The 14,373-nt window shown below is 48.3% G+C and overlaps 1 protein-coding gene across 1 annotated transcript; it reads right to left on the bottom strand.

The window, feature by feature from the left end:
- Positions 1 to 1,681: 1,681 nt before the first annotated feature.
- LOC123446823 (disease resistance RPP13-like protein 4) lies at positions 1,682 to 7,830 on the bottom strand. The gene is made up of 4 exons (XM_045123365.1): positions 7,772 to 7,830; positions 6,384 to 7,455; positions 1,882 to 3,990; positions 1,682 to 1,749 (listed from the first exon to the last, which is right to left on the bottom strand). Exons 2-4 carry the CDS (start codon positions 7,419 to 7,421, stop codon positions 1,723 to 1,725), a joined length of 3,174 nt encoding a protein of 1,057 aa, XP_044979300.1. The 5' UTR covers positions 7,422 to 7,455; positions 7,772 to 7,830; the 3' UTR covers positions 1,682 to 1,722.
- Positions 7,831 to 14,373: the final 6,543 nt, after the last annotated feature.

Genomic DNA, 14,373 nt, shown 5'->3' with positions numbered 1-14,373 from the left:
CATCTCCTTGGTCATCATCTAGTTCATACAGTTGTAATTTGTTTTTGAACCGTGACCGTAGAACAATTGTTCTGCGGTATTTTCGTTTATTTCCCATCACGCTGGGTGCAAAAGGTACTTTTTGCAAATAAAAAAAATTGAATATGGTTTGAAATGCCCGAAAGTTTTGTGTGCTACAGACAATTAGTGGCAAAAAGTTGGTAAAAAAATACTTCTTAAAATTAGCTTTCTTTAGAGCATTAAAAGTTTGTTTCTTCCTCATCATATAATTATCGAATTATTAATTTTCGATTCTGGCTGAGAAACGTTCTCTTCTCGGCCAGACAAACTTCCACAAGATGCTGGCTCTGGCTCAACATTTGTAGGCTGGTTTACAAGGAGAAGGCATAGAGTGCCCAGCAGGTTGCACTTTCGATTCATGCACTTTCCACCTTGAAGGCCACAATGATGATAGGTGGTTGGCCGTCTTTTTATCACAATAGTCTACAAGATAGTAAAATGTACAAACCCACCACAATCATATCACAAAATGTAAAACTCCACCACTTTATAAAACCTAGCAAAACACACCAAACGCTATCATTGACCATCGTAAAAATCACTGACCAAAATTTAAATCATGTTTTGATGTGGCAAATCGCTCACGTGACAAATGGATACAAAATGTTGACTGGCGGACGTTTAAAACGTTTTGGTTCAGTCATAATAACCGGAGAGCACATGAAAGAGAATATGTACTAGCTAGAGTATATTACAAATCCGCAGAGATGCGGCCTCTTCCTCGATCCATGGCGGCGCGGTGGCTGTTGCTAGAGGCGTTTGTGGTGATGTGGGGTGAGATGCGAGAGGATGGAGGTAGGGCTGGGTGTGGCCGGTGGAAATAGAACTGACCTCTAATTTCATACAGTTTGTCTGCATGTCATCTCACATACAACCTTTCCCCAGTTTGCACGAATCTTGTTACCTCGAACGAATCTACTCTCCAGTTCGCACGCATGCGCATGTGCTACCCACCAGATCCACAAAATAAACCTACACCTCTTCTTCCACCGATCGATTGGTAGCAGACATACGTACGTATATCGTTCCGCTCGAGTTGCGGCCTAGTCCTCTTCTTCCACCAATCGATTCTGGCAAGAAGAAGGAAATAGTGGAGATATATTTCAGCTATCTTGTACTCCCTCCGTCCCAAAATAAGTGTCTTAAGCTTATTACAATTTTTTACTAGAGCTAATACAAAGTTGAGACAATTATTTTGGGGCGGAGGGAGTATCATATAGTAAATAATATTCATGGAACCAACAATAATTACATTAAGGAAGAATATTATTAGCTAGATTGAATGAGAAAGAGAGTCCAAAGTATTACCTGGTTAATATTTGTCTCTGTGTTACAGGATTCAGACGTGTAGAAAACTATTCCATCACAATCGGATGGTGGACTGCTCGTGTTCATGTAGAAGGTGCACCTGGATGCCATATCACACAGAACAACCTTTCCCCCCAGAGACTCGCATGGACAAATGCGAAGAAGTGGAGGCTTCCTTGATTTAAGTGGGCCTACATGCATGGATTTGATCATGACATAAAGCATGAGATTCCGATTGTCATGAAAGAGGCAAGAATACTCGAAACTAGAAGATGCAGTAGCAGACATACATACGTATATCTATCCTTTTTTGGATATCGATGTCTGCTTCCTCGTTCCGCTCTGAGTTGCGGGCTAGTCCTCTTCTTCCACCAGTCGATTCTGGCAAGCAAAACGAAATAGTGGAGATATATTTGAGCTATCATAGTAAATAATACGCATGGAACCAACAAGGATTGCATTAAGGAAGAATATTACTAGCTAGATTGAATGAGAAAGTGACCAAAATATTACCTGATGAATATTTGTCTGTATGTTGCCGGATTCAGACGTGTAGAGCACGTGCCATTTCTTCTCGTCTCCTCCATCCTCTGCATAAGCCTCGACCTGCTTGATATGACTGAACTTGTCCCACTCGGAGCTAGATTCACCCTCAGCCATGGACGTGAGTACTACTAGGTTGCAGGTCAGCAGCAAATGACTAGGCTTTACAGTCCGCAGGTACACCGGAAGTTGATTTTCCCAGCTGAAAACTCTCAGCCCGAGTCTCCGGAGTGCATCCATGTCCTTCAGCGTCTCGAGCTTTGGGCAGTACTTGATATCAAGCTTTTGTAATTTTGGAAGATTGGAGATGATGGCCAGCTCGGGTAGTTTTCCCAAGTCGAGCTCAACTACAGAGACAAAGTTCTCTAGAGAGGGGAGACGTTGGACGTTCCATATTACTAGCTTCTTCAAAGCCGTTGCATGGGACATAAGTCCTGGAGGCATACGACCCAGTTTGCAGCCACTGATACCAAGTTCCTCCAAGAAGGGCATAGCTTTCACTTCCGTGTCCCAAACCCACTCCTGCCATTCCCCCATTCTTGTAAAATCCAACTTGTGGAGTTTGGGAAACGTAGCAGCAAACTGAGGTGAAGGACGGTGCCGTTGACTGTACTGTTGGACGAATTCAGGACCGACACACTTGATTACTGAGGCCCCGTCCACTTGTAGCCACTCCAAATAAGGGAGCCGACACAACCCATCCGGGAGTTGGGTGCAGCAGGGCAGGTGTTCGAGGCATAGAAGCTTCAAGCTCTCGAGGGGCACCATAGCTGTGGACGCCATCCATCCTGGGAGCCGGCGGCCAAAATATCTTTCTATGATGATCTGTTCTATGCAAGGCTGAGGACAAAACGCGTCAAACACCGCCTCAAGTATTTGCTTCTCGGGATCAGAGACATCTCCCACTCTACTACCACATTTCAAAGCAAGATAAGTAAGTTGTTTCTTTTCATTTACCATTGCCTTTGCAGCCAACAACGCACTAGATACATTTTCTAGTCTCTCTAGTGCAAGATAATTAAGCTGGGAAAGAGACCCCAACTCTTCCATACTACACCAATCACCATCAATATAGGCTGGAAAACCACACAGTAACCTCAGATTTGTAAGAGCCTGGAAACCCCTGGGAATACTATTTACACACGTGCCCCCAATATCAAGAAATCTCAAACCTTGCAGCTTGATAATGCCATCAGGAAGTTTCACAAAACTTTCACACCCTTCAAGGCAAATATGCTGTAGGAATTTCATCTCGTGGATGTTTTCTGGAAGACTAGACATATCAGTCCTCTTTAGTGACAAATATCTCAGGTGCTTGAGTTGATGCACACATTCAACTAGTGCAGCAATACTTCCAGATTCTATATGTAGAAGACGTAGACTTGGGAAGTTAATCAATGAATCACCAGGCTCAGTTTTGAGGTTTGTAGTTGATATTAATGTCCTAAGCAATTTCTGCTCTCTTAAATATCTCCACTCAAATTCATCTGATCCCACTCCTTTGGTTTCTATAGACAATCTAAGAAAATTGGATGATCTAAGGGTTCTTTTAGCAGCATCTCCATTGTGAGCTACCATTGTTTCACCCCTAGCCATAAATTGAGCAAATGAGCGAACGACATCATGCATGTTGCAGATAAGTCGGCTAGGGAATGATGGATCTATCTCTATAAGGTTTCTTAATATTAGCTCTTTGTAGTTCTTTTTCCCTTCCTCTTCCAAACTCTTTGAGCCTGCTTGAACCAATCCTTCACAAATCCACATGGACACGATTTCATTGATAGATAGCACTACCTTCTTGGGTTTAAGTGAGAAGTGCAGGAAGCATTGTTTTAAGTGAGGGGACATGTCCTGGTAACTAAGATATATTGCATAGTTTAGGTCATCTGACATTGGAGATACTGACCATATATCATCATGCAAGATATCTTCCCAATCACCCCGTGATTTTTCCTTATTGCATAGAAGTCCACCCATCACTTTAATAGCAAGTGGTAAACCATCACATTTTGCAAGAATTTGCAAGCCAATATCCTTTAGCACATCAACCTCATGTCTGTTTTCCTCTGTTGTGAGTACCTACAATCAATTTAAATATCTGGCATCAGCAACAAAGGGGACATGACAAGCGACATTTGTGATCAGATAATGTATTTATTTCATTTACTAATCATATGCTAGATCGGTGAATAAACCAAACTAATACTCCATCTAACCACAAATGTATCTCGCTTGGTACATTGACAAAGTCTTCAAAGTGAAACAAAGTTTCCACTAAATTCAATAGAGATATGTTGCTAGAAATTATAATGTAGTACAACATGAAAATATATTCCACGGTAGATGTAATAGTGTCAATTTCATGTAATCAATGTGGGTAAATACAGTTATAGCCAAGTTTTGAAATAATTGTCTCATCCATGTCCTAAGATGAACTATATTCAAAAGGAGTAAAAGTTACACACTGTCTGATTAAATTCTAGTGGAGAAGTGTAAGGTCACTCGTTAATTAATCGTTCCTGAGTGAACAACCGACGAGACTCCCTCACATTGCCTCCCCTGGGCGTCGCCAGGGGACCAAACCCTAGCTCCACCGGTCCCTTCCGTCTCCTTTCCTGTCGCCACTAACGCCGGCCTAGTCCGCGGTGGTGGTGGGCCAGCCGCCAAAGTGCTAGGTCGGGTGGTGTGCTGCGGGATCTTCCGGAGGCGGCAGGGGCGACTTCGACGTTAGATCCGCGAGAAGAAGATAGGGCGGTGCCCCTTGCCTGTGTGGCCGCGGACAGATCCATGGACGGTATGGTGTTCTTTCCCTCGGTGGAGTCTATGCCTAAGATTAATGGACAAAAGCCGCGGATCTGGCGTTCCATCCAGATCCGTCCCGGCATCGTTCTTTCCAACCGGCAGCGCGTGGAGGACAGGCGAGGGACGGCTCAAGGCTCCCTGCCGGCGTACCAGCGGCGGCTTTAGTCTTCGCGAAGAGGCTCCGTTCGGTTCCAATCAGCTACGAGATCGGAAGGGCGTGACATCCGGTGAAAATCTTGCCGACTACGGCCAGGGCGGAAGATGGCGGCGTCTATGACGTCGTTCCCTTCTTGAGGCATCATTGTTGCAGGTGGTGGCACCCCACTCGTGATGCTCTCCGGGGGAAACCCTGGATCTGGGTCTACCTAATTGTACGATGATGGTACCTTCGATGTCGTTGTCCCTCTTGGGGGCATCGTTTTGGAGCATGTGCTGGCTGGAGGGGACAAGAGGAGGAGCAATGTTACATCTACCGCAAGGCCTACGGTGGACCCCGGCGGCATGGCACCCCGGAGGTTCAGCGACGGGCGCGTGTGAACGGATACGTACAAGATGGTGGCGTTGTCTGGCGCCAAGCAAGGGCGCTGCGTCAGTTTCTGCTCTGGAGATGGATGGATGGAAGATGGCGGCGGCAGCCTCTAGCCTCTGAGAGTGCGTCGGTCCGGTGTGTGACCTGGTCCTGGGATGTGTTCGGGATGGGGCACCCGGCTTTAGATGTTAGGCTTTGGTGCGTTGTCTGTTTGGTATTTGACTCGAATATTCGGCATCCCTTCATCAAAAGGATAGGAGTAGCAACATGTGTTGGCTAGATGATGGCTTCAAGATTATTGATGTATTGCATTGTATGGTCTTTGTGAATAATTAATAAAATGGCCGCATGCATCGTCGAGATGCGGAGGCCGGGGTATATCCTTCTTTTCCAAATAAAAAAAAGTCTACTAAGGCAGAAATCATGCACAACTACATACTATTCATTTATCCTAACTGATATATTTTGTCTACCTTATATATTATCGTGAAACACGAAGTCTTAAGTACACACATATACACCATGAATATTTCATTTGATCTGACATATAGGTTTTTGGGCATGACAAGGTCCTAACACTCATAGATCTTGACCATTAAGTTATATGCAAGCTTGTGTCCTTACATTACCTAGCAATAAAAATAGATTTTCTAATGAATATAATGATATCAATTTATGTATCAGATGATATAATTTTATTTTTATATGGTCAAACTTAGAAAAACTTGGTTCGCAAGATTCTAAAATGACCAAGATTTTAGATCAGATGTTCTAGTAGTTAATTACTATTTGCCCAAACAAGTAAATAAATGTGAATGGTATTTAAATGAACTTGTGCTAATAGCGAAACTCATGGAAAAAGAGCAATACAACTTGTATAATGTTTATTGTGGTACACATATATATTAATCTTTTGACAAGCAACTATTAATAATTAATAGTAGTCAATCAACTGAAGACATTTGCAATGACGCACTAGAGAGTATGTTGGGACGCAATACATTATATTATATTTAACTTGATTATAACAGTATATATGTACTCTAAAGTTTGTCTCGATGTGCCTTGATCCAACAAAGATACATATATGACTGCATGTTCTGCTAAAAGGAGAGGTGTTAGAGTTTGGGGCAGTACCAACCTGCCTCTTGAGCAATGACCATGCATCTTCAGGCCCTAACTTTTCAATGTGGTGGTGGTGCACAGCTTTCATGCTCCGAGCAACAGCCTCATGTCTCGTGGTGATGAGGACTCGACTTCCACGGCCACCATAGCTAAAGGGAGTCATTAGATGTTTATCCCATGCATCGATACCCCACATGTCATCCAGCACAAGAAAGAACTTCTTATCCTTGATGGTATTCATGAGAGCACGAACAAGTAGGTCCTTGTCGTCTCGAGCTGCACCTCCACCAGGCAGGTCTCCCCCAGCAGCAGTAATGGATTTACTTAACAGCTCAACATCACTGAAATCCTGTGTGATGCTAAGCCATATCTGCTTAGTGAATTTACCTTTGATAGCATCGTCATTGAAGATCTTCTTGCTGAGGGTGGTCTTGCCAATCCCGCCGACACCAACGATGGCCACTACTAGGAGGCGATCAGTCTTGCCACCGTCCACCTCCCTAGTAAGCACCTCGACGAGTGCTCTTGTGTCCTCCTCAATCTTCTCGCCGACAGCACCTGACCGCTCCATCAATGAATCCGTTTTGCGGTCAGTGGCGGGAGATCGAGTCCTCTTCATGTCTTGGTAGGCTTCCAGCTTGACGAAGTCGAAACTACGTCCTCTCTTGCAAATGCTATCCAACTTCTCATTCAGTTCCTTGATGCGGGTGCCGATGTCGTGGGCGTGGAGGGGGTTTCGCATGCAGAAGAGGAGTGGGTTAAGGCATCCCATGCTCTTGGATGGACTCTGCTCCATGGCCTTGAGCTGACATAGGTCGACGATGTCGGTGGCCTGATACATGGCACGCTTCAGTTCCCCAACCCATTTCCGCACACTCTCATCGGTGATGTTCCTCCTATCAGCATCGACAAGGAAATTCTTGAGGTCCCCAAGCTTGATGCTCAGGTCTTCGATCCCTTCAGACACCCCTATCAGCATGGCCACCTCCTCCTTGGCCATCTCGGCGAGCATCCTTGTCAAGTAAGATGCCAAAGCATCCAGAACCCCCGCCATTGGTTGCAGGGGTGCGCTCACGCTTGAGCTGCTACTGAAGAAAGAAAGCATGCAAATAAAAATTAGTCCTCTGTATTACTACCTGGCTTTTTCACATAAAAAATCTCATGCTAACAGGAAGGATAATCAGTTTCAGTCACTATAGACTGGAAACAAATGGAAAGGAAAAATGTGGCTTGCAAACTAGAAGACAGTGCACACAAATTTGGCTAGAAATAAAACCGATGTAGCATTTACCTTGAACAAACACCAACAAGTCTAACGCAAAGACACACGATCATCTCTTTCAGAGAGAGAAAAATAGCTAGAGTAAGTGTGGTGTAGCTGGAATATATCAGCAAAGTACGTACCTTGAATCGATTGGAGAGATGAGAGACGGATCTTGTTGCAGGGGAAAAGCTAGATAGATCGATATATATCCCTTGCTGTCTCGCGAGTAGTTGCAGGGTTCAGTGGCTTGAGATGGAACTGAAAACAAGGGTGCAAACAAAGATTAGAAATCCTCTTTATTACTACCTTTCACAAATCAACAGTCACATGCTAGAAAATGGAAAAGAAGGATACACAATTCCTTGTAAAGGAAAAGTGTGGCTTGCGCACAAAAGAAAGTGCAAGAAATCCTTTTTTTTTCACCCGAAATTCAAAATCCAAGCCTTGGATCGACCTCCGTGCTATGTCAGAAGAAGAAAAAAACAAAAAAAACTAGCTAGACCTTCCGTGCTCTGTCAGAAGTAACAAGAGCCCTATTCAGATGAGATGTGAGAATTCAAGTCTGAGCTAGGATGAAGAGAAAGGGGGTCGTCACCTTCTATGGTGGCCGCGGCAACGTCGGGGGAAGCTGTCGTCGGCGGCGTAGGCTGGAAAGGAAGAGTGAGCAGAGTGGTCACCTTGTATGGTGGCCACGGCGACGTTGGGGAAGCTGTCGGCGGCGGCGTGGACTGGAGAGGAAGAGTGGTCACCCGGCCCGGGGTAGCCACAATTTTGGACCGCAATTTTGGAGGAAAAATAAGGAGGTAATCAATTAGGAGATGGTAAGGGTGTGGCGTATGGTATGCACCTTCTTCGACCAAGGTCTGTAGCTTCACATGCCCACGACCCCATCTCGTCCCCTTCCCCTCTTTCGTTTGGGTTAAAACGCACAAGCCCTACGGTCCCGCGCATGATCCATTTCAAACGCAAACATGTATTCGGTTTGGGTCCAATCGATCAATGATCGGACGCGGCTCTCGCCCGCATCACGGCCACGTGGCATGCGGCCACCTACCTCCCACCGTTCAAATTAACTGCGCACACGCGGTCGGTCCCACCTGTCATCCGCCCAAGCGAGCGGTAGCCATCCTTCTTAAATGGGAAGTCGTGCACCGGTCGCACTCCATGCTCCCACTGCAGTCCTGCTTCCTCCTCAAAACCTGCCACCCAAACCCTAGTTCTCACCTCCCCTTCCTCGAGCTCTCCGGCTGCCGGCAGCCATGGTGTGGTGGAGCACCGGCCGCAAGGGGACGCACGACCACGAGGTTGGTTCGTCACCCGGCCGCCGCCGCGCCGTCAGCTCAGAGCCCGCACCACGCCCCACGGAGGGCCCTCGCACCGCCCGCATTCGCCATCGCCCCTTCGGCCACCCCGGTGCGCGACCGGCAGTACGTTCACGTGGATGTTTGTCGGCGTTATTGGGAAATAGGGACGCCGCTCCCCGGGGCGACGCTCACCTGCCCAATAATTGGTATCTGTCCATGGATTGGGTGTCGATCCCGTCGATCCCGATGGGCAGCCGTGCCCGCCGCAAGGAGATCGACCGTCGCTGCTGCCGCCTGCCTCACGACCTGTACTACGACCCAAGGTACGTTGTCGAATCCTCACCGTGGGACCATTGGCTTCGGGACGAGCACGACGTGCAACGTATGTCATACTTTGCTGGTCATCCAGCTAGCCCGCGGCGGGCACGTCCCCGGGTGCGCCAATGGGTGGGTCTGGACACCATGTTGGCCCTCTCTGCGGCTGGCGAGGTCGCCATACTAGAGCTGGAGATGATGGATGCGAAGGAGGAGGTGAAGGAGGAGGTGGTGGAGGAGGAGCCCGTTGCCGTGTTCGACCCAAGCCTAATGGGCCAGCGGTCGAGCTGGTCGTGCACGGCCATGGACATGGCCGACGCCGTGAGGGTCAGGTCTTGGTGCCCCACGCCACCGCGGTCACCGGAGCGCGAGCCGTCGCCGTGGAGGGAGGTGGTGCAGGCACGTTCCGCCTTCCAGGGACTATCGTCCCACCTCTTGACGCCGCCGCCCTACATCGACCTCACTAGCGAGGAGGACGACAATGGAGCCGCGTGAGACGGTGATGGGCGCGGCATCGACGGGCACGGCAGCAGCTAGCGTGCGGGCAACGCTTATCTTTTTTTAGTTTTATACTAATTATGTTCTAAGGACTGTGAAGGCAGTGAAGACTAATGTTTAATTATGTTTGCATATAATTTGATTATTTTCAGCATTTATTTCAGTTCTGCAAAAAAAAAAAAATCATATCCACCCCTGACATGATTTGGGGTGCGGCCGTGCGTTGGGCGCACCGACCCGACTACGGCCCGGCCATGGGCTATCCCATTAGCGCCTCAAACGGACAAAAACAAGCCGAAGCAGACGTTCTTTTGGGGTCGTGCGTTGGAGTTGGCCTGAGGTGTCATAGGCGATGAGCACCCATCTTCGCCGTGGTCAGCGACCGGCGGTACACCCAAAATCGGCCTGAAATAAAACTGATGTAGTATTTACATTGAACAAACACCAACAATTCAGGAGTAGTAACAAACACCAACGATTCTAAGAGATAGACACAAGAGCGTCTCTTTGAGAGAAAAAGAAAAGATGGCTAGAATAAGTTACTGTTAGACTATTACTTGGATCTGAAGTTACCTGTTCTAGTCGATTTATAATAGGACTCCTAGTCGGTTTGTAACTCTATATATACTCATGTATGAGCCCGTCAATAATCAATAACAGTAGTTCTATCCAATCTTACATGGTATCAGTTTTTCGGTCATAGGGCATGGCTCCGCCGCCCACCCCACCGCCGTCGCCGCCGCCCCGCTACTTCGAGCGCCGGGCCGCTACCATTGCTCGCGCGGCCGCGGCTCCTTCTTCCTCTACCATTGCTCTCCCACCACCTATGCCTCCCATGATCACCTTCACCGATACAGTCTCGGATATTAGCCCCTATATCCCACTCACCCTCGATCTAAACTCCCACAATTACTACCATTGGCGCCACCTCTTGGAAGTTCATCTCGGACGCTGCAATCTATGGTTCCACGTCGACGTCGATGCCGTGCCGCAGCCCCATGATCCCCAGTGGGTCAAGGATGACCTTGCCATCACCCAATGGATCTACCTGCCCTTCTCCACTGAGATCTTTAACCTCGTCGTCCGGGATGCCGCCACCGCTGCTGATCTCTGGGTGGCCCTCCGGCAGCTGTTCCAGGAAAACATTGATGCTCGCACCAACCTACTCCACACCGAGCTCAGGAACACGGTGCAAGGAGATTCTTCTCTCAGTGTCTACTGTCAATGCCTCAAGTCGATCGCCGACGAACTCCGTGAACTTTGTGATCCCGTCGTAGATCGGCAACTAATCAACACCCTCCTCATCGGTCTTATCGAACAGTTCTACAAGCAGGCCTCCTTCATCCCCATGATGCGCCCCCACCAACTTTTGCCGAGGTGCGCTCCCTCCTTCACTGGGCCAACCGTGCTCAATCCAACAAGGACGCTCGTCTGCAGCTCTTCGCCGCCATTCCGCGCGCTCCGTCACCCGGGGTGCCACCACCAGCAGAGCCTTCTCCAGCGGCGCCTCCTTCCCTGGCAGCTCCCATTCCACCAGCAGGCTGGCGTCCCATCCCTAATTATCACGGCAAGAACCCTATCTATAGGCCGCCTACGACGCGCTCGGCGCCTCCGCCTCCACCTTCACTAGCTCCAACTGCGCCACCAGCAGCTCCAACTTGGCGTCCTCCACATGATCCCTAGACAGAGCTCGTCCAAGCTTGGCCCATGCCCTAGTCCGCTCCGGCTCCCCTCGGCGCTCCTCCGGCGTACGCCGGTGCCTGGCAGGCCCGCGTTCGGCCCCATACTAGCTCTCTAGGGTTACTCATGCCTAGTCAACAGACGCACGTCTACCATGCTGCTCCAACTTATGGCGCTCCATCCTACCATGACGGCGGCCACTACTACACCCCATCGCCGGCTCTACTGCCCTCACCGTCGTATCCGTCGTCTCTCCTTCCGTCGCCATCACCGGCTCTAATGTCATCGCCATCGTATCCAATGGCTCTCCTTCCTACACCGACCTCTGCTGCACCGCCGAGCTGGGACCAAGCCGCCTTCCTCGAGGCCATGAACAATTTTGTCTCCCAAGGCAACAAAGGTATGGATTGGATTTTCGATTCCGGTGCTTCTAGTCATATGTCTGCATCGAGTACGTTTCTCTCCTCTTGCACTCCATCTTCTTTTAAATCCATAACCCTTGGCGATGGTTGTACTATCCCCATCTATTGTGTTGGTCAGGCTCACCTTCCCTCCACCACTAAACCCCTTCTTCTTCGTGACGTACTTGTTGCTCCCGCTCTCATCAAAAATTTAATCTATGTTCATCAATTCACATGTGATAATCTTGATTCTGTTGAGTTCGACCCCTTTGGTTTATCTGTAAAGGATTATCAGAACATGGTGGAGATCGCGCTACGTTTGTGGTCCCCCGTCGTAATTTATCTGTAAAGTGGACATGTATTTGTTTACTCCGCTACGTTTAGTGAATCGGCTAGGTCCGGTCAAAATTTAGTGGAGCATATATACTCCACTAAGCCTTTTACTCTGTTAACTTAAAAGGGATCGGTTAGAGTTGGACTTACGACGAAGCACCTTTTATACATTTCCAATGATTGTATTCTACAAAAGACGGATATCCAAATTCACTCATAAGAGAATGGGCAAATACAATTCCGAAGGGAAAAAATGTGGCTTCGCACACAAAATAAAAAAGGATTATGATGTTGAACAAACATCAACAGTTGAAACGGAAAAACGCAACCAAGAGTCCAAGACCATCTCTGTCAGAGGAAAAACAAAAACGGTGATATGAAGAGCATACCTTGAATCAAGTGGAGAGGCGGTGATATGAAGAGCATACCTTGAATCAAGTGGAGAGGTGTGCAGTGAGGAATGAAGAGGCGATGCAGATCTGATAGAGGGAGATATATGACAGTCACCACAGTTATACTGCAGCTTGCTATTCCCTCCATTTCATAATATAAGAGTATTTTCTACACTAAACTAAATACTACTCCCTCCGTCCTAAAATAAATGACTCGAAAGTGATTCAAATTTGCATTAATTTTAGTACAAAGTTGAATCATTTTTAAGTCATTTGTTTTGAACGGAAGGAGTGGTCCAAATGCAGATCCACGTCGGGCAGCAGTCGCAGCTGTCTAGCAGGAGGCGCTTGAATGCGAAGACATCTATTGGTGCATAGCCGATTGCAACATGTCAAGCGAAGCACATGCTAGTCAGTCGATGGATCAGACAACGGCATGAAGGCCGAGTAGGCGAACGACTGAATCTGGATAAGAAGTCGGCACCGACGCTGTCCATCAACAGGTGGAGCAAGGGCACAGTGGATGGGAGGCGAGGGGGCCCTCCTCTGCCGTCCCCTGTAGCTTCACGGGGTACCAATCAGCGGTGGTGGCGTCGCCATGGATGCGATGCAAGGACCCGCAACCACATCTGGTCCTTTCCTTCGCCGCCCAGCCGGCAAGCGGCGGCGGGTGAAGCCCGTCGCACGGGAAGCTGCTACTACCATTTCCTTTTTCTTTTTCTTTTCTCCTTTCTTATACAAGTGTAATACGTGGACAAGAATACAGAAGGACGACATCCAACTCTAGCAACATACATTTGTCCAACAACTCAAATCAACCGGACGAAATTCATGCAAACACGATCGGATTTCATGCAAACATAACGAATTTCATTACATTTAGAAAATCTAGAACACAAAAAGACCCCTGCCCCTAAACTTATTCTACAATGGCAGCTCCTGTGTCAAAGTGACGTCCTTCTTCCGCCGTCTCCATGATCGCCGGCGATAAGAACAATAAAATGAAGGTGTGCTTTCCGGCCAGGAAGAGTAGAACAGATAAGACGTACTCGCCCACATGGGATACCAGGCCCTGCCGCTTCCTGTTCCCTACTCATCTTTAAAGGAGTTTGTGGCCTGTCCGTCGCTAGTGGACCTGAGGTCCACGAGGGAAATGGTGGCGCCTTGGCTATCGTGGTCCCATTAGGCCGCCCGATAGTTCGTCGGGGAGGCGCAACTGATGTTGTTCTCCTTCGCGATCGCCTGCAACTGCGCCTCCCCGACGTCCGCTTCCTGGCGAGCGGCGGCTTGAGCGCGGATGGCATCACAGATGTCACGATGCTCCGCTACAAAGTTTTGGTTCGTTGCTCCATGGCCGCCAGGGCTTCCTGGTTCGTGAGGTCGCCTTCGATCTGACACAACGCGAGCCCATGTTGCTTCAGCGCCCACTCTAAAGCCAAAATTTGGGACGACGACGGTGGTCTGGTGGACTGGTGTAGGGCACATGATGAATTGGGCGGATTTGGGGGTGGCGTTCGATTTGTTGGAGCGGGAGGGCCGACGCGGTATTCGTTTTTGGGCCAAAGTTTCGCCAAGTCACCCGTTTTTTTTGCTCGATAGCACGCGCTTAGTGCCAATATTTTGGGTGTGGTGCCAAACTCGATTTCCGGTAGATTATGGGCCGAGATCAAGTTCTCCCGGCAGAGCATATGCCATAAAAGTGTACCGACAGTTTAGGTGCCGTTGTAGCTCAAGTTCTCCCGGCAGTTCATCTGCCCTAATGTGATTGTAGCGGCAGTAAGTAATGTCCCGGCAGGTACATTGCCCTTAGACAAGTTTT

The sequence above is a fragment of the Hordeum vulgare genome, chromosome 4H (genome assembly GCF_904849725.1).
Source record: "Hordeum vulgare subsp. vulgare chromosome 4H, MorexV3_pseudomolecules_assembly, whole genome shotgun sequence".
NCBI lineage: Eukaryota > Viridiplantae > Streptophyta > Magnoliopsida > Poales > Poaceae > Hordeum > Hordeum vulgare.
Note: the sequence above shows the minus strand (reverse complement) of the source record. Positions and strands in the feature narration are given on the sequence as shown.